The 26,865-nt window shown below is 47.9% G+C and overlaps 2 protein-coding genes, 3 non-coding genes and 1 pseudogene across 6 annotated transcripts in view; 4 read left to right on the forward strand and 2 right to left on the reverse strand.

Annotated features, from left to right (window-relative positions):
* Positions 1-997: 997 nt before the first annotated feature.
* Positions 998-4,256, reverse strand: LOC127210823 (sodium channel modifier 1-like; annotated as a pseudogene).
* Positions 4,257-8,415: 4,159 nt separating this feature from the next.
* Rpl5 (ribosomal protein L5) lies at positions 8,416-17,377 on the forward strand. Its single transcript, XM_051170568.1, has 8 exons — positions 8,416-8,485; positions 9,357-9,418; positions 10,032-10,217; positions 11,918-12,052; positions 12,550-12,752; positions 13,534-13,711; positions 16,505-16,593; positions 17,233-17,377. Exons 1-8 carry the CDS (start codon positions 8,416-8,418, stop codon positions 17,330-17,332), a joined length of 1,023 nt encoding a protein of 340 aa, XP_051026525.1. The 3' UTR covers positions 17,333-17,377.
* Positions 13,373-13,465, forward strand: LOC127211110 (small nucleolar RNA SNORD21). Its single transcript, XR_007833387.1, has one exon. It is a non-coding gene; the product is annotated as a small nucleolar RNA SNORD21 (small nucleolar RNA).
* Positions 14,376-14,506, forward strand: LOC127211111 (small nucleolar RNA SNORA66). Its single transcript, XR_007833388.1, has one exon. It is a non-coding gene; the product is annotated as a small nucleolar RNA SNORA66 (small nucleolar RNA).
* LOC127211112 (small nucleolar RNA SNORA66) lies at positions 16,709-16,840 on the forward strand. Its single transcript, XR_007833389.1, has one exon. It is a non-coding gene; the product is annotated as a small nucleolar RNA SNORA66 (small nucleolar RNA).
* Positions 17,378-18,935: 1,558 nt separating the features above from the next.
* The window catches only part of Dipk1a (divergent protein kinase domain 1A), a 64,648-nt gene continuing 56,718 nt past the window's right edge, over positions 18,936-26,865 (reverse strand). For both annotated transcript variants that reach the window (XM_051170313.1, XM_051170314.1), the window contains exons 3-5: positions 26,134-26,241; positions 21,455-21,631; positions 18,936-19,858 (exon numbers count right to left, since the gene is read on the reverse strand). In XM_051170313.1, coding sequence (XP_051026270.1) covers positions 19,046-19,858; positions 21,455-21,631; positions 26,134-26,241 — 1,098 coding nt within the window. In that variant the 3' untranslated portion in view covers positions 18,936-19,045. The remainder of the gene's footprint in view (positions 19,859-21,454; positions 21,632-26,133; positions 26,242-26,865) is intronic.

Genomic DNA, 26,865 nt, shown 5'->3' on the forward strand with positions numbered 1-26,865 from the left:
GAGCCCGGCGTGGTGGCGCACGCCTTTAATCCCAGTACTCGGGAGGCAGAGGCAGGCGGATCACTGTGAGTTTGAGGCCAGCCTGGTCTACAAAGTGAGTCCAGGATGGCCAAGGCTACACAGAGAAACCCTGTCTCGAAAAACCAAAAAAAAAAAAAAAAAGAAAAAAAGAAAAAAGAAACTGTTGCACAGCAGGAGGCTCCTGGTTTGAGGCCCATCATTCACAGGACCCTGCAGAGCTGTTTGTAAACTCCAATCCGGGGGCATCAGTGCTCTCCTCTGAGCAGTTTAGGGCAAACATGTGGTACATAGACATACATGCAGGCAAACACTCAGACATGTAAAACTTATATGCTCCACTTGGTAGGCTAAGGCAAGACTATCTCAAGTTCAAATTCATTCTAAGATAGATAATGAGTCTCTGGCCAGCCTGGTTTAGACGGAAGGGGACTCCTGCACAGCAGGGTGTCCCTTTGGGACAAACCACACCCAAACACCTGCTTTCACTGTGATACCTTTAATTAACTAGGAAAGAAAAGTTAAAGTGGCTGCTTTCTGACTCAGGCAGAGAAACAGCAGCAAATGAGCTTACAGGTGTAGTGTGTGTGTGTGTGTGTGTGTGTGTGTGTGTGTGTGTGTGTGTGTGTGTTTTGTTTTTTAAGACAGGGTTTCTCTGTGTAGCCTTGGCTGTCCTGGACTGGTTTTGTAGAACAGGCTGGCCGCGATTTCACATCAGTCCACCTGCCTCTGCCTCCAGAGTGCTGGGATCAAAAGCGTGCGCCACCACAGCCTGGCAAAGTAGATGCTTTCCAGCTGTCTCTGCTCCTGATAAGTAGCCCCTCACCGATATTCCTGTTAGTAATTCCAGGACAACTCATTGGTTCAGCAAGTTTGACTTTAGTCAAACACTGACCAAAAGCAGCTTGGTGTGAAAAGCTTTTATTTGGTTTACACTCCCCCCCCCCCCAGTGTGCTCCCAGGACCCCCGACTGTAGATTTATTTGTGAAACAAATGGGGAAAGGGGAAGATTGGGGCGGGGTCAGAGTCAGATTCAACATTTTCAGCTTTTATTCATCGACCTTGTTCCATCTGGGACCCACCCAGAGTTGCGGAGGGTAAAATAATGGATGGTCCAGGACCTGCTCGTGGGTGCAGAAGCCAGGCACCCTGTTGACCCTTTGGCATGGGGATCCTGCCCTAGGCCCGGGTTGCTAACTCTGGAGTCAGACCACTGGCGCTGGCAAAGGAGAATTGGAGACCAAGGCAGCTGGGGTTTTGGGTCTGTGCTTCCTGAGGCAGCAACTGTTCCAGTGGGGAGCTCTGTGTAGAGCACTCTGGGTGATTGATTAGTCGGGTCTGGGTTAGCAAAAGAGCCTCAGTTTTGCTTTCTGTCTTCAATTCATTCTGCTGTCTTGGACTTCGCTCTGTTCCCTTGCCTGACTGCTTTTTGCCATAGAAAAGCTTCAGACGAGACAGATGCATCTTGCCAGCATGGTGAGCAGTCAGCATAGCCAGGGGGTCGCACAAGCGAAACATCCATCCCACTGCATCAGCGCCTCATTCTCTGGGACATAACTAGCCAGCAGGTCCACAACTCTTCGTTTTTTGAGCACATTGAGCTGACTTGGTTTACACTTCTATATTGCTGTTCATCGTGAAAGGAAGTCAGGGTAGGAACTCAAGCAGGGCAGGAACCTGGAGGCAGGAGCTGATGCAGAAGCCATGAAGGATGCTGCTTACTGGCTGGCTCAACATTCTTCCTTCCTTCCTTCCTTCCTTTTTTCTTTTCTTTTTTTAAGACAGAGTTTCTGTCTATAGCCTTGACTGTCCTAGACTTGCTTTGTAGACCAGGCTGGCCTCGAACTCACAGAGCTCCGCCTGCCTCTGCCTCCTGAGTGCTGGGACTAAGGGCGTGCGCATCACCGCCCAGACAGTCTGCTTTCTTATAGCACCTAACACCACCACCCCAGGGTGGTACTACCCACAATGAGGAGGCCAGCAATCACTAGTTAAGAAAATGCTTTGCCAGAGGCAGGTGGATCACTGTGAGTTCGAGGCCAGCCTGGCCTACAGAGCGAGTCCAGGACAGCCAAGATAACACAGAGAAATCTGTTTCGAAAAAATTATAAAAAGAAAAGAAAAGAAAAAATGCTTTGCAATCTTGCTTGCAGCCCAGTCTTCTGGAGGCGTTTCCTCAGTCAAGGATCCCTCCTTTCTGGTGACTCTGGGTTAAGTGAGTTGACATAAACTTTCCAGCAGCAAGGCTAACACAGAAAGACCCTGTCTCAAAAAACCAACCAACCAACCAAACAAACAAACAAACAAACCCCTTCCAGCAGTTACTCTGTTCCGTTCGGTTAGGTTTGTTTGTGCTGTATCTCTCCCACAACACCCCGGCATCTCATAAACTAGAAATGCCAATAATCCTAGCATTTAGGTGGCAGAAACAGGAGGAGCAGAAACTCAAGCTCATCCTTCATTACAAATGTCATTCTAAATCTTGTCTTAAAACAACCCATAAGCCAGATGTGGTGGCACACGCCTTTAATCCCAGCACTTGGGAGGCAGAGGCAGGTGGATCGCTGTGAGTTCGAGGCCAGCCTATTCTACAAAGCGAGTACAGGACAGCCAAGGTTACACAGAGAGACTCTGTCTTGAAAAACAAACAAAAGCCGGGCGTGGTGGCGCACGCCTTTAATCCCAGCACTCGGGAGGCAGAGGCAGGTGGATCGCTGTGAGTTCGAGGCCAGCCTGGTCTACAAAGCAAGTCCAGGATGGCCAAGGCTACACAGAGAAACCCTGTCTCAAAACACAAGAACAAAAAACAAAACAAACAAAAAAACAAAGAACCACTCCCCCGAAAAAACCAAAAGACTTTATCTAAAAAGCAACAGCAATGGCTGGAGGTTTGTGTGTGTGTGTGTGTCTGTCTGTCTGTCTGTGAGTGTGTAATGTGCTTGTTCAGCATACACCAGCCTTTGACAAAAACAGCAGAGTACCAAGTTGTTTGTATGTTCATGTTGCATTAAGTACATAGTACATGAACATAGAATGTCAGAAAAAGGCATCTCAACTATGGCTCTTAATGTGTCTGCGTCACTGGCTCTTTATCAAGTACAGTTTATGTGTTTGTCCTGTGTCCTGCATCAGAGCTTCTGAATTCTTCCTTGCATTCCAAGATCAATCAAAAGACTCCTTCAAAGACAGGCGTCCCAGGATGCTGACTTCACGTACAAATGAATGACTCAACATGGGAGTCCCCTGCTGCTTATTTCTGTAACTCAGAATTAGACTTTTGTGTGTGGAATATTTTCTTGACAAAGTTACACTTGTTTTAATATGCTCAAGAAAGAATTAACACTCTGTGCTGTTTCTCCCAAAGATCTTGGTGAATGTGTGCATAGATCTTAGTTCCCATATGCCCTAGTAATGGAAAGAAAAGGCAGATACTATCACTGTAATTTGACAGATGGATTCTCGAAAGGATTTATGAAGGCTGTTATTAGGCATGTATTCTAATGGGGGCTGCTGAGATGGCTCAGAAGGTAGAGGTGCCTACCACTGAGCCTGATGGCTCTGTTCAGTCCTTGGTACCCATATAGTGGAAAGAGGAAACCATAAGTTGTGGTGAGACTTCCATACATATGTGCCATAGAACACATGCGTGCACACTTAAATACACAAACAACAAATAAAATGGAATCCTTGAAGAATCTCAAGATTAGACTATCATCACTTTTGCTGATTCCAGGAAAAATGTACTCTATTTAAATTTCCAGTAGAAAGACAGGTGTAGAATCAGCAATCTCGAGCCAGGCGTGGTGGCGCACACCTTTAATCCCAGCACTCGGGAGGCAGAGGCAGGGGGATCTCTGTGAGTTTCAGGACAGCCTGGTCTACAAAGTGACTCCAGGACAGCCAAGGCCACACAGAGAAACCCTATCTTGAAAATCAAAAAACAAAACAAAACAAAAAAACAAAATAAAAGAATCAGCAATCTCTAATTTTATCTCTATTTTATTTGGGGTTCCTTATGCTTCTACCTCCCTTTAAAAATACCCCCTCAATCTAGGTAGGAGAGAAAAAAGTTTAGAAGGGACAAGGGACGCTGACCTCTTTAGACCTAGTTCCGGCTGGGTAGGGTCATCGGGTTTTTTTGGAAAATACCACTCTCGGTCGTCAGGATGTCCATCAGTCCAGCAACAGCAAACGGCAAACACAGCAGGATGAACAAGCAGCCTTCTTCCTCCTCCATCTGTCTCCTTGAAGCCCCTTCCCTCTCTCTGGGCTCCGGCACTTATACTCTCCCAGAGTCCTCAGAATTTCACTAACTGCACCTGGCAAAGACCACATTCCTCCGCAGCCACACAAGGGGATTTCCAGCTGTGGACAAACTAAAAGCGACTCCATATCCTACTCTTGGGATTAAAACAAAAACCTGTTTACATAGCACAACTGAAGTGGTTATTATTATTATTATTATTATTATTATTATTATTATTATTATTATTATTTTGGTGGTGTTGTTTGGTTTGGTTTTGTTTCAAGACAGGGTTTCTCTGTGTAGCCTTGGCTGTCCTGGACTCACTTTGTAGACCAGGCTGTCCTGAAACTGCCTCAGCCTCCCAAGTGCCACTGTGCCCAGGTACATAACTGAGATTTGTTTTTGTTTTTGAGGGTCTTTTGTTGTTGTTTGAGACAGGGGTTCTCTATGTAACAGCCCTGGCTGTCATGGACTCACTTTGTAGACCAGGCCGGCCTTGAACTCACAGAGATCCACCTGTCTCTGCCTCCCAAACACTAGGATTAAAGGCCTAGGCCACCACACCCAGCCATAGCTGAGTTCTTAAAGAAACCAAAATGTCTACTACCAAGAATAGATCAGTGGAGTCCAGGATGGCCAAGGCTACACAGAGAAACCCCGTCTCAAAAAACCAAAAAGCCAAAAAGCCAAAAAAAAAAAAAAAAAAAAAAAAAAAGAATAGATCAGTAGAAGCCAGTGAAAGCCCAGCTGACTGAGGCCTGCACAGGAAGTTTCCAGGAAGAACCTCCCTTTGATCCAGGCAGAAGAAAGCATCTTGTTCCAGCCTTGCACCTTACAAAGGCATACAAATAAACAAATATAAAGAAAATCCCCACTATTAAATAATGTATGGTTACTACAAAACAAAAGCAACACGTGACTATGGCCACCCTGTCACTGAATACACTGTGAGCCAGAAACTCCAAGCATTTACCAGGAGTTGACACCTTCTAAAACAGAGGAAAATGCTAATGCAAATTTCTTGTGCTGTGCCCTCAAAACAGAAGGCAATTGTGTTTGAAGGTCATGAAGACTTTGGTTTCTGATGTTGTTGACATTTGAAAAACGGCTTTTGAATGCAGCAGCACTTGAGTAATATTTTTTTTTTTGTTGTTTTTGTTTTTCAAGAGAGAGTTTCTCTGTGTACCCTTGGCTGTCCTGGACTCACTTTGTAGACCAGGCTGGCCTTGAACTCACAGAGATCCAAGTGCCTCTGCCTCTGAGTGTTGGGATTAAAGGTGTGGGCCACCACCACGCCCAGCCCCATGAGATTCTTAAATAACAAAGTGTCATGTCTAAGTAGCACAACGCACTTTGGTTGGTTTGCTTGTTTTTACTTTTTTTTTTTTTTTTTTTTCTTGGTTTTTGGAGACAGGGTTTCTCTGTGTAGCCTTGGCTGTCCTGGACTCGCTTTTGTAGACCAGGCTGGCCTCGAACTCACAGAGATCTGCCTGCCTCCTGAGTGCTGGGATTAAAGGCATGCACGACCACGACCGGCCTCAAAATTCACCTTTCTGAGAAGATTAATTTGCTGTTTATTTGAGCCTTACTAATTAGCTTAAGCTTAAATGTGACAGTGTTGTGTAGGTGGGCGCACACAAAGGCTGTAAGAAAGTATTGGGCGCCAACACTCTCACTGATGCTCCACTATGCTTACAGACAGGAGCCTAGCACAATGGGCCTCTGAGAGGCTCCACCCAGCAGCAGAGAGAAACAGATGCTGAGACCCACAGCCAAATGTTAGACAGAGCTTGGGGAGTCTTGTGGAAGAGGGACACCACCCAGAGGGGACAAGAAGACCCACAGAGTCAACTAACCTGGAGCCATGTGGGCTCACAGAGACTCAAGCACCAAAGAACACGCATGGCCTGGACCTAGGCCCCTGACACGTGTGTAACTGACGAGCGGCTTGGTCTTCATGTGGGTCCCCTAGCAAGTGGAGCCGGGTTGTCTCTGCCGTGAACTCTGTTGCCTGATTTTGGATGACTCTCCCCTAGCTGGACTTCTTCGGCCTCGGTGGGAGAGGGTGCGCTTAGTGCAATTTAGTGCAATGGGACTTGGTGCAGGGGGTGGGGGGTGGGGGGCGCTGGAACAGAGGAGGCTTCCTTCTTTAAGGAGAAGGGGAAAGGAGGAGGGGGTGGGAGAAGAAGAGGGAAGAGGATTCCATAGGGCTATAAAGTAAGCAAATAAAAACTTTTTTTTTAGAGACAGGGTTTCTCTGTGTAGCCTTGGCTGTCCTGGAGTCACTTTGTAGACCAGGCTGGCCTCAAACTCACAGCGATCCACCTGCCTCTGCCTCCCAAGTGCTGGGATTAAAGGCGTGCGCCACCACACCCAGCAGGAAAAAAATGCATTTTGAGTTAATGATATCTACCTGTGTGTGATATTGCTTGCTTGGATTATGTTAGTACAAGTGTTCAAATCCCAAACAGATCTGAGTTTTAAAAGGAATTAAGTTTAGTCGGGCGTGGTAGTGGGCACCTGTGGCTCAGGGCTTAGGCAGAGCAAAAGGGTCGTGAGCTGCACACTGAGCACCTGTCTTAGCTGAGGACAGGGCCGAGGCGGCTCAGCAGACAGACACGTTTGCCACCCTCAGCCTGATGAATGACCCGGATTCAATCAGCAGAACTCTGTGGAAGGAGATAATTGCATCTTGCAAGTTGTGTCTTCTGACTTCCACATACTTGCTGTGGCACACATGGCCCGCCCCCTACAAAATAATTTGAAAAAAGAAGGGCTCCTTTTAGCATCTTTGGAAAATTAAAATGAGATCTAGATAGATAGATAGACAGACAGATAGATATATTATTATAAATATTTTCTATTATAAATATATTATATATTGTGTTTACCTACATATATACATGCACATTAATTAATTCATGTGTATCTATATATCTATGTATACCTAGATATATTACATATAGTATATATATATATTATATTGAGTGTGTGTGGCTTTCAGAACTCACACTGACCAACCCATTGGCAGAAAGAATGAGATGGAAGTGCTGTGGCGTGGGTGTGGTCTGGTCAATCCTGTTTTACCGAAGCTCTTCATGAATAAAGCTGATGGTTTACTACTTTATGGAATTGCAAACCACCATGCATGATAAAGTTGGTTTTTGTTTGTTTACTTATTTATTTATTTTTTTTTTGAGACAGGGTTTCTCTGTGTAACAGCCCTGGCTATCCTGGACTAACTTGTAGATCTGGCTGTCCTCAAATTTACAGAGCTCCACCTTCCTCTGCCTCTGGAGTGGTGGAATTAAAGGCGTGCGCCACAATGTCTGGCTAAAATTCTGATTTTGCAGGTGATCCATCACCCCTGCAAAATCAGAATAGGATAAGTCATAAGCTACTATTGCTAAAAATAATTGAGCACATAAAATTAGTTCAGGAAGCAATTTTATTTTCTTTTCTTTTTCTTTCTTTCTTTCTTTTTTTTTTTTTAATATTTATTATGTTACAATGCTCTGTCTGCATGTGTGCCTCCCCACCAGAAGAGGGCACCAGATCTCATTATAGATGGTTGTGGGGAATTGAACTCAGGACCTCTGTAAGAGCAGCCAGTGCTCTTAACCTCTGAGCCATCTCTCCAGCCCCAAGAAGCAATTTTCAAATTGCATTCTCATTGAGTTTATAATGCTATCGGCCTCATAATCGCTCTTTTCCTGTGTTTAAATAATTGATTGCATTCATTTTTTACCTCAGGTACCAAGCAACCCAGGCTAGCTTTCAGTTCACTAGGTAGACCAGGCTAGCTTTCAGTTCACTAGGTAGACCAGGCTAACGTTGCACTTCCTGATCCTCTTCCCTCTCCCTAACCCTAAGTGTTGGGCTGCAGCATTAAACTGCACATCCAGCTCTACCAAGAAAACTCTCGAGGAAAGGGACTTAAATAAGCTAAGCGTGAGCCGGGTGTGGTGGCGCACTCCAGCACTCCGGAGGCAAAAGCAGGTGGCCACTCCAAGTTCGAGGCCAGCCTGGTCTACAGAGCGAGTTCCAAGGCAGCAAGGGCTACACAGAGAAACTGTCTCGAAAAGAAAGGGAAAAAAGAAGAAAGAAAGAAAGAAAGAAAGAAAGAAAGAAAGAAAGAAAGCCAAGAGTGATGGAGGTAGAGAAAAAGGATGACAGCATCAGGAATCTGGGGCACAGTGGAGACGTCAGGCAACAGGAAAGTGCAGTGGGTTTTGTTTGTTTTAACATGTAATAGGCCACTAAGAACTTACTGGAGGTCGGCATTCTGAGAAGTGCTGGAGAATAAAAAGTACACTTGAAGCAGATGCCAAGATGCTATGCAAAGGCAGAGGGGTTTCTCCTGACTCAGGCTGGAGGCTGTCAGGCTGAGCGTCCTGGCGGCCCTGTGTGCAGGGAATTTAGCTGAGTCAAGTCACGGAGAAGACATGATTTTAGCACACCTCCTCCTGCTTAGAAAAATTGTGATTAAAAACCTCCCAGCAGCTGGGCATGGTGGCGCACACCTTTAATCCCAGCACTCGGGAGGCAGAGGCAGGCAGATCGCTGTGAGTTCGAGGCCAGCCTGGTCTACAAAGTGAGTCCAGGACAGCCAAGGCTACACAGAGAAACCCTGTCTCAAAACACTCCCCCCAGCCCCCCGCCCCCCCAAAAAAATCCTAGCAGCCGGGGAGCAGTGGCACACGCCTACAATCCCAACAGTCCAGGAGGCAGAGGCAGGCAAATCTCTGTGAGCCCAGGACAGCCAGGAATACACAAAGAAACCCTGTCTTGAAAAACACCAAAAAAAAAAAAAAAGAAAAGAAAAGAAAAGAAAAAAGAAAGAAAGAAAACAATTAAAACGCCCTAGAAAAAAAAAAAAAAAAAAAGCAAAGGCTGTATTCCCTTTTCTTGCCACCAATCGTGTCCGTGAATTGAGACAAAAACCTGACATTATTCACCCTCCGGCCAGCAGGGGGCGAAACGCCACGCACCGTAGACCCTCTGTCCGCCCTCTTCCCTGCGTCGCTTGCGTGCCGGCGGTGCTACATACTGCGCATGCGCACGGCGCTCCGGTCTTTTTCCCCCCCTTAGCGCGGCCGGGCCTGCAGGTCTGCGTGGAGCCGCGGTTGCGGGGTTGTGTATTCGGCAGGATGGTGAGTGGGCACCTGGGCCTCGGGGCCGCGCGTGGACGTGGGGGGCTCCCCCTCCTCCCGAGGACGCCCGCAGACGCGCCCGGGGCGCCGATGGCGCTCGATTCCCCCGGCTCGCGTCCGCCGCTCCTAACGTGGCCTTAATGGCTGCCGGGATGCGAGCCGGGCGTGGGGGGGAGGGGCTGCGCGGCCGTGGACACGGACACACACACGGGCGCGCGAGGGTCCTGGGGTGCCCACCCCCCCCGGGAGGGAGCCCGTGCCCACCGGGAGGGGTGCGGCTCGCAGGGCGGCAGGGAGGACGCGAGTCTCCCCCACCCGGGGAGGGAGGTCTGCAGCGTGGGCTGAGCACGGGGTGAACGCAGCCGCCGCGCGCGCTCGCGTGGGTCCTGGCTTCCCCTCGGCGTGCACCGAGGCTGTGATGATGCGCCCCGCAGCTGGGGTGTTATATTGTTACAGGGGCGGACGTGGTGCTCCCTGCCCCATTAACTCGGCCGCTGTCGGATTCGAGGTCTTACTAGGGATACATAGTGACGGCTTGTCTCAAAAAGGGGGGGAAGCCACCGAGTGAAACATGCAGTGCGGTAACGCTTTCCTCCTCCTCTTCCCTCTAAAGGGGTTCGTGAAGGTCGTCAAGAATAAGGCCTACTTTAAGAGGTACCAAGTGAGATTCCGAAGGCGGCGAGAGGGTAAAACTGACTACTACGCCCGGAAACGACTGGTGATCCAGGACAAAAATAAGTACAACACACCCAAGTACAGGATGATAGTCCGGGTCACCAACAGAGACATCATCTGCCAGGTGAGTGGAGCTCTGCACCTGGGCGGTGTGTGCTTGGACCCCACGTCCTTCAGTCACCTTGCTGGAGAGGTGTTTGGGGTTTCTATTTTTTATTTATTTTTATTTTATTTATTTATTTATTTATTTATTTATGTATTTATTTATTTATTTTGCAGTAGTAGGCCTAAAGTTGAGGCTTAAATTACTAGTTTTGGCCAGGTTTGGAAATTCTTACCCAGTTTTAATTTCCAGTTTGGGAGGAAAGAAGGGCTGGGAAACCGGTTTGTGTGAGCGAATCACTTCCCAGTTACTGTACCGACTTCTGGATCTTGCTGTATGCGCTCATGTGCCACTTACGGACCAGAGGGCTGCCAGTCTCGCCAGGCTGGCTTCGAACTCAGATCCGCCTGTGTCTTCCTCCCGACTGCTGGGATTAAAGGTGTGGGCCACCGCGCCAGCAAGGCTGCAAATCTTTAAAGGGTGATAGTGGTGGGTGGATTATCACCTGTGCTACATACCGAGCGCCTCATTGAAAAACGAGCTTAGTGTTTCTGTTTACTGTGAAGTAGGTTGTTTTTTTTTTTTTTTCCTCGAGACAGGGTCTCTCTGTGTAGCCTTGGCCATCCTGGACTCACTTTGTAGACCAGGGCTGGCCTCGAACTCACAGCGATCCGCCTGCCTCTGCCTCCCGAGTGCTGGGATTAAAGGCATGCGCCACCACGCCCGGCGTGAAGTAGGTTTTTTAAAGTGGTGGTTGCTGTGTTCAGAACAGGTCCAGTTTAGGAGGGTGGATAGCTGGAGGCTGCTGGGGGAGGGGTGCACTCGCTTCCTGTGTAAGTTTTTTAACTATGAAGGCAGTTATATTGTGTTCTGATAACTTAAGCACGAACTGTCTAAAACATTTGGATTTAGCTCAAAAGATATTTTAAATAGATGGTATTTTCCTGTTGACTTGACTTTGGGGTGTTTGAGACAGGGTCTGTAACCTAGGCTGGTCTTGAATTTACAAGGATTTGCCTGTCTTTGCCAGTGCAGTGCCACTGCCCGATTGTCTTTTTGAGTTTTTGGCATGATTTTGCTTTTCTTGGTTATTGATTTATGGAGATGGGGTCCCACTGTATGCCCTAGGCTGACCTGGAATTCTCTTTGTAGATAGACCATGCTGACCTTGGTCTTCCTGCTTCTGCTCATATATTAAAGATGGTTGCCTCCATGTCTGACTCTTTTAAACAGTCTTGCAGTGTACCTTTGAGCTCAGACACCATTTGACTATGTCCCCCTGCCCAGTTTCTTGGTGGCTGACTTTGAAAAGTACCTATGATTTTGCCAGCTCAACCCACCTTAAATGTCTTAGGCCTAAGCCGGGCGTGGTGGCGCACGCCTTTAATCCCAGCACTTGGGAGGCAGAGGCAGGCGGATCGCTGTGAGTTCGAGGCCAGCCTGGTCTACAAAGTAAGTCCAGGATGGCCAAGGCTACACAGAGAAACCCTGTCTCGAAAAACCAAAAAAAAAAAAAAAGTCTTAGGCCTGTTGTATAATTATAATTAAGTTCTAACATGCTGTATGTATTTCAGCCGTAGTGTGTGTTTTGCTAAGCTGTTGTTAGTTGACACCCATACAGGTGAATGTTCATTGAATTGCCCTGTTAAAAAAGCACTTTATGTGGGACACATAAAGCAGTGGAAGCAACAAATAATGACCTGGTTTTTCTCTCACTATAGATTGCGTACGCCCGTATAGAAGGGGACATGATAGTCTGCGCAGCGTATGCACATGAGCTGCCCAAGTACGGTGTGAAAGTTGGCCTGACAAACTATGCCGCAGCCTACTGCACTGGCCTGCTGCTGGCCCGCAGGGTATGTACATGAGGTCCTCAGGAGGACACATGGGTTTGTCCGTCCGGGAAGCAGTTTGTCTTACTGTTTCAGTGGTGGGGCTTTATGCCTTACTGTCATTAATCTCTAGACTTCTGTGATTTGGGCATTTTGAACTGTCTGATGCTGTTAAGAACTGATGTGAGTGAGTGGTTCTCTTCCACCACATGTGTCCCAGGGATGGGACTTAGACCCACAGGTTTGGTGGCAAAGCACCTTTACTGGCTAAGCCAGCTTGCCAGCCCAGAACTTAGTTTTTAAGTCTTGAATTTGGGAAGTCGCTGGTGAGAATGGTTAGGCAGCAAAGGCCCAAGCACCTGCATAAACCTGAAAAGTGTGAGGGTCAAATTGTGGCGTGAGTGAGTTAGCGTCAGCGTGGTTTGGGTGTGCTGACACACTTCTGTGCTGTGACATGAGTGAGTTAGCTTCAGCGTGGTTTGGGTGTGCTGACACACTTCTGTGTTGACTTCTGTTCCTAGCTTCTCCATAGGTTTGGCATGGACAAGATCTACGAAGGCCAGGTGCAGGTGACGGGAGATGAGTACAATGTGGAAAGCATTGACGGTCAGCCTGGTGCCTTCACTTGCTATCTGGATGCAGGTCTTGCCCGGACTACAACTGGCAACAAAGTTTTTGGGGCCCTGAAGGGAGCTGTGGATGGAGGCTTGTCTATCCCTCATAGGTAAGAAGTAGCAGTCGAGGTTTCTGCCTTGACCCTGGTATTTCCTGTCTGTTACTGGCTAGACTATGGCAGACACTCAGTGCCTACTCCTGGTTCCTGCACAGGAGCCCGAGAACAGGGAGGAATGGCAACCTGCAGGAGTCAAAGACACAGGCTCCCTAGCCAGAGCCGCCCAGAGCTCGGGTACTGATCTTCCGGCCACCACCATAGCAAACGTACGATTCTAGGATAAAACATTTAGAGACAAAAGCTTGGGATTTCTAAGCTTTCAGACAATAAGATTGCTGGATATTCTTGGAAACTAAGTAAATTAACTTGTAATTCCTCGGAGTTAGTGTATTTCTTGTTAAATCTAAGATTAATCCAACCATAAATTTTTCCTTGACTAGCCTCATTGATTGTGATTTTAGAGTAAGCACCAGTACTATTACCCTAGCTACTACCCAGACACATGAGGGTTTGGGGGGTGAGTTTTCTGCTTCCTGTGCTAAAAAGCACCAGTGCCAATCTGCCTGTGTGGAAGCTTTGGGGGAGTCAAGCAGGAGTCTGAGACCACCCTGGGCAGGGGAAAGCAAATGTGTTTGTGGCATTCTTTATCTTGTGGAATTCAGAAAGGAGCTGCTGGTGATGACACTCACTGACTGAGCAATTAGTAGTTGGTCCTTCGATTGCACATGATGCAACAGTTGTTTCAAGACGGGACTGATGGCAGCTCCTGAAGTGAGTTTCTGAGTGTGTAGTGATGTGTCTGTGCACTCAAATGTGAAAATCTTCCTTTTAGTACCAAACGATTCCCCGGTTATGACTCTGAAAGCAAGGAGTTCAATGCAGAAGTGCATCGGAAGCACATCATGGGCCAGAACGTTGCAGACTACATGCGATACCTAATGGAGGAAGATGAAGATGCATACAAGAAACAGTTCTCTCAGTACATAAAGAACAACATCGCTCCAGACATGGTAAAGATTTACCTGAACATCTGTTCACTCTTAGAAACACTTGTTTTAGTGGTCATAGTCTTTTAAGATTTATTTATTTATACAGTTTTTTGGTTTTTTTTGTTTGTTTGTTTGTTTGTTTGTTTGTTTTTCGAGACAGGGTTTCTCTGTGTAGCCTTGGCCATCCTGGACTCACTTTGTAGACCAGGCTGGCCTCGAACTCACAGCGATCCGCCTGCCTCTGCCTCCCGAGTGCTGGGATTAAAGGCGTGCGCCACCACGCCCGGCTCTGTTTATATAGTATTCTGCTCCCATGTGCACCTGCCCGCCACAAGAAGGCACTAGATCTCATTATAGATGGTTGTGAGCCACCGTGTGATTGAACTCAGGACTGCTGGAGGAGCAGTCCGTGCCCTTAACCTCTGAGCCACCTCTCCAGCTCAGTGGTTATAGTCTTACATAGGTCTATTTCAGTTCCAGAATGGAAGACTGAATGCTGCTGTGTAGGCAGATAAAGCTGGCTCCTAAGCCCTGCTGCCTTGAGTAAAATTTGCATGTTGGGCAGGCAGGAAAGGATCCTTAGTTGCTGGTGTGGGTTGGCACCTAGCATTTAAAGCCTTGGATACAAGCAGGTGTGGCAGGGACGGTTGCTGCACTGCCCGCTTCATCATGGTTCTGTGCAGTTGTGCAAACTCGATCACTAGCTCTGCATAATGTGGCAGCAGCTAAGGGAACCAGGTTTGCTAGAGCAAGTGTGGTGATGCAATGTACTCACCTCAGAAGCTACTGAGGTGCCCATTGTGTCCCAAAACAGTCCTGCTTTTTTGGAAAGGCAAGCTTGTTAATTTATTTTTATTTTATGTGCATTATTGTGAAGTTATCAGATCCCTTGGAACTAGAGTTACACACAGTTGTGGGTGCTAGGAATTGAACCTGGGTCCTTTGGAAGAGCATAACAGCACTCTACCACAGGCTAACTTTTTGTTTGGTTTCTCTGTGTAGCCCTGACAGACTCATTTGTAGACCAGGCTGGCCTTGAACCCAGATTCAGGTGCCTGTGCTGGGATTAAAAGTGTATGCCACTGCTGCCCAGTTTCCTGGGGGTGGGTAGACTGGGCTTCACATTCCCCTGGATTTGTCTAGAGAGTAATACAACGCACTTTATTGAAAAAAATCCTAGGAAGCTGTGCAGGTTGTGTGCAAAAGTAGGGATGGGGAAGGAATTGCATCTAAAATGAGTTTGGTAATAGAAATCTACCAGCTCTTAAGGTTCATGATCCCTGTTAAGACGCTGAAGTAATTGAAGACCATCATTCTGAAACTTCAGTGAGCCCGGAGCCCGGCACTTAGCACAGAGCTGTTAGAATTGTGGTCTTTGTGCATGGAGCAATGGTGCTGTAGACTGCTTCCTGCTTCCTTCCGGGCCTTGTGCGCCCTTTGTATTGCCTGCGCTTCAGGTGCTTCCTGTGGCCTCACCTGCTTCTCCTTCGCTAATGCTTATCTTGTAGGGAGTTCCCTGCGGGCTAAGCAGACATGTTCAGCCCTGAGCTTACACTCTCATGGACCTGCTGAATGCTCCTTACATAAATCTGTGCCTTCGTCTATGTATTGTTTAACTTTGAGAGACTTGCCACAGTGGGGCTGACAGGCCGGAGAGGGTAATTTGTTTTGTGAGGTGGGATGTCAGCACGGCTAGGTTTCCCTTGAAATTCTGTCTTCCTGAGTGCTGGGATAACAAGGCCTAGGACATGCCTATCCCAACCCTTGAGAGACTGAGGCAATCTCCACTTGGTCTCTGGGATTGGGAGTGAATTGAAATAGTGGGGTCTACAAAGCATGTTTCCTCTCTTCCACCTTCTCCATGTTGAAATGAGTCGGTTTAGAAAGCTGGGTTACAGTCATCTAATAAAAAACGACGGGATCAAGTTCTTGCATCCCTGTTCCTTTTGGGGGCGGGGTCAAGACAGGGCTTCACTGTGCAGCCCTTTGGCTGTCCTAGACTCACTTTGTAGACCAGGCTAGCCTTGAACTCCCTCCCGAGAGTGCTGGGATTAACGGCATGCTCCACCATGCCTCGCATCCCTGTTCTTGAGCACCCCTACTTTAGGGAGTGCAGTTAATACTAGGCATTCAGGGTTACAACCTTAATTTGGGTGTTTGACAAGGCAGGGTTTTTGTGTGGAGTGCTGGCTGTTCTGGGCTCACTTGTAGTCTGCATCTGTCTCCCGAGTGCTGGGGTTACAGGTGTAATCCCTTCTCCCAGCAGCTTCATCAGGCTTTAGAGTCAAGTTTCCAGCAAAGAACTTTAATCAAATAGGTAACGTTTGGGGTTCTAGAAGACTTCAAGGCCTTTTCAGTTCTCGAGACCATACTAGCTGCCACGTACTAAAATTGGCAATGATAGTGGGATATATGGGGTGAAAAAAGAAATTGGTGGTGCCAGATTTGGTGGGGTATCCCTTCTCTGTGTCCTTGGTCAGTGTGTTTTTCTTATCCCTGTATTGTTTGTATCTTTTGGTTTGGGCATGCACCATCTCTTGAAAGAATTTAATTAGGTCAGGCAGTAGGCTGTAGAGTACAGTGGTCTACAAAAATAAGTTTGCTATGGACTCCAGCATGACTGCCTTCCTTAAGAGTACATACAGAAGGTTCTCATAGATGCTGAGATGTTGTGAGGAAAAGGTGGGTTACACTCTGGGGCTTAAGCAGACGGCATTGGCTTGGTTGAGTTCCTGTGAGAGCAGGTAGTAGAGTACTGTGCCTTCCTGGGCACATGAAGTGAAGGCAAATACTGTTTGCTTTGCTTTGTTCCAGATGGAGGAGATGTACAAGAAAGCTCATGCTGCTATCCGAGAGAATCCAGTCTATGAGAAGAAGCCCAAGAGAGAAGTGAAGAAGAAGAGGTGTGTAGGAAGGAGGCAGGGGTGCGGGGTGAAGAAGAAGAGGTGTGTTGGAAGGAGGCAGGGGTGCGGGGTGGGCATTCCTGCACTGCCTGCTTCTTCAGAGTTCTGTGCAGTTGTGCAAACTCGATCACTAGCTCTGCATAATGTGGCAGAAGCTAAGGGAACCAGGTTTGCTAGAGCAAGTATGGTGATAGCAATGCACCCACCTCGGAAGTTACTGAGGTGCCCATTGTGTCCCAGGACAGTCCTGCTTGCTTTATTGGCTGCTCATAGAGGAGACATGCCTTCTGTACTTGAAAGGCTGATGCACAGGCCCTGGGACTCATCCTGCCTCTACTCTCCAGTCGTGAGCACTGGAGTTGGCAGTGGAGAGCTATGGTACTCAGCTGAGACTGCCTTTTGAGTTTGGGATGGACTAAGCAAAACAGTCTAGTTCCCAGTTTCAGAACTTGAGGGCACTCAGGAGGTTGGCACCTGATGACTGGCCTGATGTTCAAAGCTACCTAAAGGATATATAAGAAAGCGTGTCTCCAGAAAAAGATTTTCAGACTCTATCCAGTTACAGAGGCTTTGTCTTTTTTTCCAGTTGACCTTGAGAACCGTACCCTGTCTTTTCTTATTCTTTACTTTGTTTCCTAGGTGGAACCGTCCTAAAATGTCCCTTGCCCAGAAGAAAGATCGGGTTGCTCAAAAGAAAGCGAGCTTCCTCAGAGCTCAGGAGCGGGCTGCTGAGAGCTAAAGCAGTTTTAGAGTTTTTTTTCATAAAGACAATAAACTTATTGGCCAAGCAGCTATTTCTGTGTTAAAGTGTTACTTATGAAACTGTAGGAAATAGCATGAACTTAAGAAGGCAGAGGAATGGATAATTCTATTTTGCCTTTTTTTGAGAGAGGCGTTTTACTGTGTATTATCCTGGCTGGCCTGAAACACAGACCCACCTGCCTCTGCTGGCCTTCAGGGCAAGTATTGCCACACCTGGCTGAGAATCTTTTCATCTCACAAAATAAGCTTAGTTTTTTCCAGAAAAGCCATTTTATGTGGGTTCTGGAAGGTCATGACTGTTTGGATTCCAGTCTATCCTGGAATGAGTTATTCCTCGGTTGCTGGATGTGTGAGCGGCGGGCCCATGGGACATGGTTCTTCCATCGTCCATTTATTACAGCCAGACGGTCAGTGGGAAGAAAGTTCCTCAAAGTCAACCTTGAAAGCAGACAACTGAGCTGGGCGTGGTGGCGCACACCTTTAATCCCAGCACTCGGGAGGCAGAGGCAGGCGGATCTCCCTGAGTTCCAAGGCCAGCCTGGTTTACAAAGCGAGTCCAGGACAGCCAAAGCTACAGAGAGAAACCTGTCTTGAAAAACCAAAAAAAAAGCCGGGCGTGGTGGCGCACGCCTTTAATCCCAGCACTCGGGAGGCAGAGGCAGGCGGATCGCTGTGAGTTCGAGGCCAGCCTGGTCTACAAAGCGAGTCCATGATGGCCAAGGCTACACAGAGAAACCCTGTCTCGAAAAACCAAAAAAAAAAAAAAAAAGAAAAACCAAAAAAAGGCAGACAACTGGTGCTAACCCATGGCTTTAAGATTTGAGAATGGCAGTGAAGTTCAGATTTAAGTTTGAGCAGAAAGGGCAGTGTCATTTTATTCAGATATTGAAAGGGTCAAATATTAAACCCTGCACATTAGGTTTACACAGGAAGGTATGAGGTGATGGCGTTTACGTCTCTGAAGGAACAGCCCTTCATCCACAAGAAGCAAAAACTTCCATGATTTAGACCAGTCTGTCAACTGTGTGTGGGTTTTGGTCACCCGGCCTTAAAAGTGGTACTGCGGCCTTACAGTAGGTAAACAGTTACTGCTTACCAAATCCCCAGCTTAAGGTGTCTGTAGGCTGGATGATACTAAGATGAACCCATCAGATCGTCAGGATAATGAAAGTTCACCCGAATTTTAGTCACACTGGTAACTACGTGTTAATGGGATATGTGCTGAAGCTAAAAGTGTTTAATACAATAAACCACGCTGCTAACCCAACTTTCTAATAAAGGAGTCATTTAATTTACCTGCTTGGTGTTCTTAATTTGTGTTAATGTGTAAACCATGCTAAAATGTTAGTAAATTCATGTAGAAATGTTCTCACTTAAACAGCAGCTTCAGTGCAAACAATGTCCAGCAATGGGATTGGCTAACATTTACAGGATGCTCACTGTTCATGGAATGAGGCTTTTTCACAGCATTAAAATTTTTTTTTTTCAGTCAAAATAGTTAACAGTGAATGTACTTGGGAACTTAAAAGGGCAGGAGTGGTGAGTCTTGGGCATCTCGGCCCTACCCCTGCCGCTATTAACATGCATTTAAGATGATGGCTTCGTAAGGCCCCAGGCACAGAAGCCACAACTCCAAATGCTCAGAATCATCCTTCATGACCAGATTCTTGGTGGCAATAGTCCAAGTGATCTAAGAGTCATTTGTATAGGAAATTTTCTTCCACAATAATGTTTTTAAGTTATTTAGTATCAAAGAATGTTCCATTTCCATTTGATTTGCTGTAACTTTGAGAGCAATACAAGAGTAAAGCTGCTTTTCTAATTCTTCCCGGATTTCGCTTGGAGCACCGTACAGTAGGTAGTCCTTGAGTAACTGACAGGCTTTTGCCAAGTTTGGCTGTATTACTTCTGAAGTGCACTTCATGGTGCTCAGGTCACAGCTAGTCCTACAATCTGTCCCATAGACGCAGTCCAGGTCAGACTCACAGTGGCGGTCCTTAATAAGTTCCTTTAGGTTTGTCTCTGGCACAATTTTTCTCATATCCACCATTTTCAAGTCGTACTTGTCATTATAGCCTAGGTTTTTGGCACTAGTGTCACACATGAGGAAGTTCCCGTAGGGGCCGTGGAAGACATCCTCCACAAACTCCAGAAGTCCTATGGCGATCTTGGCCTTGCGGGGCCATGATGGTGTGAACAACTGGTCCACGCTCCTCCTGAATCCAGACGGGATGAACAGCTCCATGACCCATGGGAGGCTCACTCCGTACAGAGAGGTGTACTCCACACTCTCCATGACGTACAGGTCTCCACAGAACCCCATCAGCTTGGGGGTGTGCTCTTTATCCTGGAGTATCACCATCAGGAGGAACTCATTCAACTGGAGGAGAGCCCAGGCTGACTTGGCTTCTCCTAAGGACACTTGGCCGTCTCGGTCTCCATCGGCCACCGTCAAGATGAGGTTGACCAGTTCAGAGAGGTTTCCTTGGTCACCTAATTTTGCCTGTCAAGACAAAGAAGGAAACTCAGGGCCAGGCTGTAGTTTAGCCAGTAGATCCAAGTCTTAAAAACATGCTGGCCGCAGCTCTTCAGGGCCAGTCTAGACCGTGTGAGGTGGCTGGCCGCAGCTCTTCAGGGCCGGTCTAGACCGTGTGAGGTGCTGGCTTTAACCCCTAGTCCAGAAGAAAGCAAATGGCACCTACAGAAAAGGATCAGTTCTAGGTCATGCCACCCGTATCTCCCAGATACTGAGTGTCTGTATACGTGTGTGTACACGCCTGAGCACACATGCGGCACGTGCATGAGCTTGGCATGTGGGTGGAAGTTAGAGGACAGCTTGTGGGAACCAGTTCCCTCCCTACCGTGTGGGGTATGGCGGGGGGGGGGGGGGGGGCTTGGTGGCAAGCGGCTGCCTTGAGCCATCTCCCTAGAAGGAGACGCAAATTACTTCTAACTACTATTTTTGTTTCTGTGTGTTTAGATTTGAGATGGTCAAAGGTAGCCCAAACAGACTTGGAACCCCTGATTCTCTTGCCTCTGCTTTTCCAAATCCTGGGATTATAAATTTGCACCACCATGAATTTATTTAGATTTAAATAGTTTCAAGTCCAATGTAATGGTCCATACCTGTAATCCTGGCTACTCAGAAGGCTGAGGCAGGAGGATACCAATTCAAAGCCAGCCTGGTCAATTTAGCCCATTTCCAAAATCAGTTTAAAAACAAAAATTTAAAAGGGGGCCTGGAGAGATGGCTCAGCAGGTAAGAGCACTGTCTGCTGTCCCAGCGGTCCTGAGTTCAATTCCCAGCAACCACATGGTGGCTCACAACCATCTATAATGTATGTGATATGATGCCCTAGCACTCATATACATAAAGTAAAAAATAATAATAAATCTAAAAAAATTTTAAAAGGGTAGAGATGTAGTTTAGTGGTCCCCTATAAGGGCTAGGAATAAAGTTCAGAGGTCACCGTATAAAGGCTAGCAATATAGCTCAGTGGTCCCCCTATAAGGGCTTGGAATATAGTTCAGTGGTCTGCCCTTGGTTTGTTCCCCCATATAAGAGGAAAGGATGCAATTTTATTTTACTTTCTTAGTATAAGATTTATTGATTTATTTATGCACATGGCTTCACACTGTACCCCAGGCTGGCCTGTAACTCACTATGTAGCCCAACTGGCCTCAAACGTGAGGCGGCTCCCCTGCTTCAGTCTCCTAAGCAGCTGTGATTACAGGTATAAACCACTGTGTCTGGCTCTGCATTAGCTGAGTGTAAAATGTACAGCTATCGAGTAGCTCTCAGTCCTTTTAATAGCCATTTAAAATAACATGAAGGTTAATATCCAAGTTTGAGGCCAGCCTGGTCTACAAAGTGAGTCCAGGACAGCCAAGATAACATAGAGAAACCCTGTCTTGAAAACAAACAAACAAACAAACAAAAAAGTTAATATCCTCTGATTTCCCTTTCTCTGAATCATTTTCCCCAGGTAGACTCTATGGTGGAGGAAAAAGAATGTCAGCAATATAATGAGTGAGAGGGTCCGGCGAGGCCCTCTGTAGACACAGCTTCACACTGGAGGTGTAGGGCGCACACACTCACCTTAAAGAGACTGTACACCATTTCTTTGAATTTCTGCACAGTTGTCCCCCTGGTCGGCTTATCAAATAGCACAATTTCTTTCCTCGGCTCCAGCTCAGTTCCAAAATCAAGATGCAGAGCTTGTTCCATCTGACACTTCACGACGCCTGGCAGACTGTCCCACGCCCCTGAGTACATCTGGGAAGAAGGACGCCAAGTTATGCCCGCACCGTGGGAAAGGAGACGGTGCAGAAAGCACACAGCTGCGTTTTCAGGTCCCCTAACAAAACACAAGCACTGGATGGCTCAGCCAGGGCTGGAGACGGTGCAGAAAGCACACAGCTGCGTTTTCAGGTCCCCTAACAAAACACAAGCACTGGACGGCTCAGCCAGGGCTGGAGACGGTGCAGAAAGCACACAGCTGCGTTTTCAGGTCCCCTAACAGAACACAAGCACTGGACGGCTCAGCCAGGGCTGGGGACGGTGCAGAAAGCACACAGCTGCGTTTTCAGGCCCCCCTAACAAAACACAAGCACTGGACGGCTCAGCCAGGGCTGGGGACGGTGCAGAAAGCACACAGCTGCGTTTTCAGGTCCCCTAACAAAACACAAGCACTGAACGGCTCAGCCAGGGCTGGGACTCTATTGAGACAGCCTCACCTCACTGTGTAGCCCAGGCTGGCCTGGAACGCAAATCCTCCTCCCTAGCCTCCTGAGGACCTACATGCATGTGGCCCAGCATAACCAGCTGCTGGCCTCACTTCCAAGTGCAAAGCTGAAGTATTCCCAAAGCCTTAAATGATTCTTTTTTTTTTTTTTTTTTTTTTTGGTTTTTCGAGACAGGGTCTCTCTGTGTAGCCTTGGCCGTCCTGGACTCACTTTGTAGACCAGGCTGGCCTCGAACTCACGGCGATCCGCCTGCCTCTGCCTCCTGAGCCTTAAACGATTCTTAAAAGGCGAACATAATGCATACCTAATGTAGTCCCTGAAACGTGAAATCAGAAGGGTGTTAGGCCGAAGAAAGCTCCTCCGTGCTCGGCTTCTCCTGTCCCTGCTCTGGGAGGACACTGTGCTTTTGTGCAGCTAAGATTTAGGGTCATGGGGCTGGAGAGATGGCTCAGAGGTTAAGAGCACTGACTGCTCTTCCAGAGGTCCTGAGTTCAATTCCCAGCAGCCACATGGTGGCTCACAGCCATCTATGATGAGATCTGATGCCCTCCTCTGGCCTGCAGGTGTACATGCAGTCAGAGGACTGTATACATAATAATGAATACATAAATCTTAAAAAATATATGTAGGGCCCCCCTAGTCTGTCCAGGCTGGTGGCAAATAATGGACATTAAGTAGGCATGTACCAAATAAACACTCTGCAGTATGTGCTACATCTTATGTTCGGTAACCATTGAAAATTAAGGTAAAACCTTAAATGGTGAGTTGAGCTGGGAGTCAAAGTTGCAATAGAAACTCAACGAGGATAGATGTGAGGAACAAGAAATGTGTGCTGCCCGGGCCTGGTGGCGCACGCCTTTAATCCCAGCCCTCGGGAGGCAGAGGCAGGCGGATCACTGTGAGTTCAAGGCCAGCCTGGTCTACAAAGTGAGTCTACGACAGTCAAGGCTACACAGAGAAATCCTGTCTCAAAAAAACAAAACAAAACAAAACAAAAAAGAAAAAAAAAAAAAAAGAAATGTGTGCTGAGGGTGGTACAGGCAGCAGAGCAAGTGGCCTGCTGTGGTTGGGCCCGCTGCAGCCCTCAGGAGCCAGGATGTCATGGTGTGTCCCTTCCTGCCTCCATGTGGGATGGGAATAACTCCGTAACAAAGCTCCTCGTGGCTCAGACAGAGTGTAAGTGGAGAGAAGGAAGCTCTGTTTTGTTTTATTTGTGTCAGGGTCATTCTAGGTAGGCCATGAGTCTCTGCCTCAGTCTCCCGAGTGCTCAGGTTATAAGCACGGACCATACGCCTGGATTAGTAAATACCTACCAACAAAGTGGAAATACGTAAAATTACTAAAGCTTTGCTTGATTCAATAATTTTCAGTTGTGTACGCTGTTGGGAGTTGGTCTGGGGCTATGTACTCTAATGCTAATTACTGTTCCCCATGATCCGGCCGCTGCCCAGCAGAGCATGTCCTTTCATACAGCTGTCCTTGCATAAACCTTGCTCTACCTAACTTACAGCTGACTGGTTAGTAAAAATGCTGACGCTTGGGTTTGGCAGGAGAGACAGTCTGAGTTTGAGGTTCCCAGGCCTGGGCTTGGGGGACTACGAGGGTGGGGGGCGGGGAACAGAGATGGACTAGGAGCCTGGGGGGGGGGGAGAACAGAAGATGGACTAGGAGGACCTGGTGCGGGGGAGAACAGAAGATGGACTAGGAGGACCTGGTGGGGGGGATAGAAGATAGACTAGGAGGACCTGGTGTGTGTGGGGGAAACAGAAGATGGACTAGGAGCCTGACATGGGGGGGGGGAGAACAGAAGATGGACTAGGAGGACCTGGTGGAGGGGTGGGCCCGGAAGATGGACTAGGAGGATCTGGTGGGGGTAAGAACAGAAAATGGACTAGGAGGACCTGGCAGGGGGGAGAACAGAAGATGGACTGGGAGGACCTGGCGGGGGGGAGAACAGAAGATGGACTAGGAGGATCTGGTGGGGGAAGAACAGAAGATGGACTAGGAGGACCTGGTGGGGGGGATAGAAGATAGACTAGGAGGACCTGGTGTGTGTGGGGGAAACAGAAGATGGACTAGGAGCCTGACATGGGGGGGGGAGAACAGAAGATGGACTAGGAGGACCTGGTGGAGGGGTGGGCCCGGAAGATGGACTAGGAGGATCTGGTGGGGGTAAGAACAGAAAATGGACTAGGAGGACCTGGTGGGTGGAGAACAGAAGATGGACTAGGAGGACCTGGGGCGGGGGGGACAAAAAAGATGGAGTAGGAGGACCTGGGGGAGGGAGAACAGAAGACAGACTAAGAAGACCTGGTTGGGGGGATAGAAGATGGACTAGGAGGACCTGGAGTGAGGAGAACAGAAGATGGACTAGGAGGACCTGGCGGGGGGTGGGGGGAGAACGAAAGATGGACTAGGTGGACCTGGTCGGTGCGGGGGGAGAACAGAAGATGGACTAGGAGGACCTGGCGGGGGGGGGGAGAACGAAAGATGGACTAGGTGGACCTGGTCGGGGGGGGGGAGAACAGAAGATGGACTAGGAGGACTTGGGGAGGGGGGAAACAGAAGATGGACTAGGAGGACCTGGTTGGGGGGGATAGAAGATAGACTAGGAGGACCTGGAGTGAAGAGAACAGAAGATGGACTAGGAGGACCTGGCGGGGGGGGGGGGGTAGAACAGAAGATGGACTCGGAGGACCTGGTGGGGGAGAGCAGAAGATGGACTAGGAGGACCTGTGGGGGTAGGCGGAGAACAAAAGATGGACTAGGAAGACTTGGTGGGGGGGGTGGAGAATAGAAGATGGACTAGGAGGACTTGGGGAGGGGGGAAACAGAAGATGGACTAGGAGGACCTGCAGGGGGAGAACAGAAGATGGAGTAGGAGGACCGGGGGGGGGGGGACAACAAAAGATGGAATAGTAGGACCTGGGTGGGGGGAGAACAGAAGATGGACTAGGAGGACCTGGGAAGGGAGAACAAAAGATGGATTAGGAAGACCGGTGGGTGGAGAACAGAAGATGGACTAGGAGGACCTGGGGGGGGGGGAGAACAGAAGATGGAGTAGGAAGACCTGGTGGGGGGGGAGAACAGAAGATGGACTAGGAGGACCGGGGGGGGGCAGGGGGAGGCAGAACAGAAGGTGGACTAGGAGGACTTGGGGGCGGGGTGGCGAGGAGAACAGAAGATGGACTGGGAGGACCTAGCCTGATGGAACAGATCCAACCAAGAAAGGACGACGTATTGGCAAATAGCATGGGTTGTGTAGAGAAGTATGGAATTCTGGGGTCTTTTCAGAGGGTATATAAATGATAAATGTTAGAGGCCTGAGAGGTATGTGTGTGTGGGCAGGGGTGCTGTTGGTCAGTTGTTTGTCATTTGTTGGTCACAGTCTGTTCAGTAGTTGTTCACAAAGAAGAAACAAGGAGAAATTAGATGTCCTGACAGCAAAGCGCAAACTTGCTCCAAGGAACTGGTTGCCCCTAATCCACAGGATGTAGACTAAAGTGACATAGTACGCCTCCGTTCCAATCCCAACTAGCTTATCTAGTGTTAGGGGTTGAAAGGGTAGGTGAAAAAAGAACCCGTCAAACAGCAAACACCAGTTACATACCACCGCGTTCAGCTTCAAGATTTTTTTTTTTCCTGACACAAGTTTCTCTGTGTAGCTTTGGCTGTCCTGGAACTTGCTCTGTAGACCAGGCTGGCCTCTACCTCAGAGATCCGCCAGCCTCTGCCTCCTGAGTGCTGGGACTAAAGGCGTGCACCACCACTACACAGCTGCTTCAAGAATCTCTCAATAATGCTTTTAGTTTAAGGGAAAATTAGGGTTTACTATCCAGGTACAGTGGTACAGTACTGTAAACATAGCTCTCAGAAGACGGAGACGGAATGATTAAGAAAAGCTACAGCCACAGAGAGAGTGGCAGGCCAGTCTGAGCTATGTAAGACTCTGTAGCAAAAAACAGTAATCAACGATGTTGACAGTGGTCAGACCTATTGATACTCTAGAGTATTTATTCAGAATGTCCATACCTGGTTGTTGGGCTTGGTCGACAGACATTTCCCAAAGTACAGTGTTTCTGTGACACAGAGGCTGTTGCACGCAGGCCCATCAATAACTCCGGTCTTGTATTTGTCACACTGAAAACCAGGAAATAGAAAGGTAGTACATGTTCATAAGTAGAAATATCTCAAGGATCCGAGTACGAACAGTTAACATCTTTCAGAGGAAGCTTTCAACCTGGGTAGTGGTGGCTCATGACTTTGATCCCTGCGCTCAGGAGGAGGGGCAGGCAGATTCTCTGAGCTCAAGGCCAGCCTGGTCTACAGAGCAAATTCCTCAAAACAGAGAGAGACACAGACAGAGACAGAGACAGACAGACAGACAGAGACAGAGAGAGAGAGAAAGAAAGAGAGAGAGAAAGAAAGAGAGAGAGACAGACAGAGAGAAGGAGAGGGGGGGGGGAAGGAGAGAGGGAGAGAGAGAAAATAACGAGAATAAGATCTCTGATGAAAAGAACTCAGACTGTGGATTTAGACAGATCTGGATTTGAACCTAAGCGCCGTTATATACTTGCTCTGTGAGAAACTTGCTACTGGGGTATACACAGAATTTTAGAAGTATTTTTCCTACTGAACATGGTCTGAGGCAGCACGGTTTGTACTCTTTCCAAAAAGAGAAGTACTGTATTTTTAAAAAATGGTTCTGATTTTTTATTAAGGCCCTGTCTCAAAACAAACACAGATATACCCATGTATCCTAAG

This window comes from Acomys russatus, chromosome 28, assembly GCF_903995435.1.
Source record: "Acomys russatus chromosome 28, mAcoRus1.1, whole genome shotgun sequence".
NCBI classification, from domain to species: domain Eukaryota; kingdom Metazoa; phylum Chordata; class Mammalia; order Rodentia; family Muridae; genus Acomys; species Acomys russatus.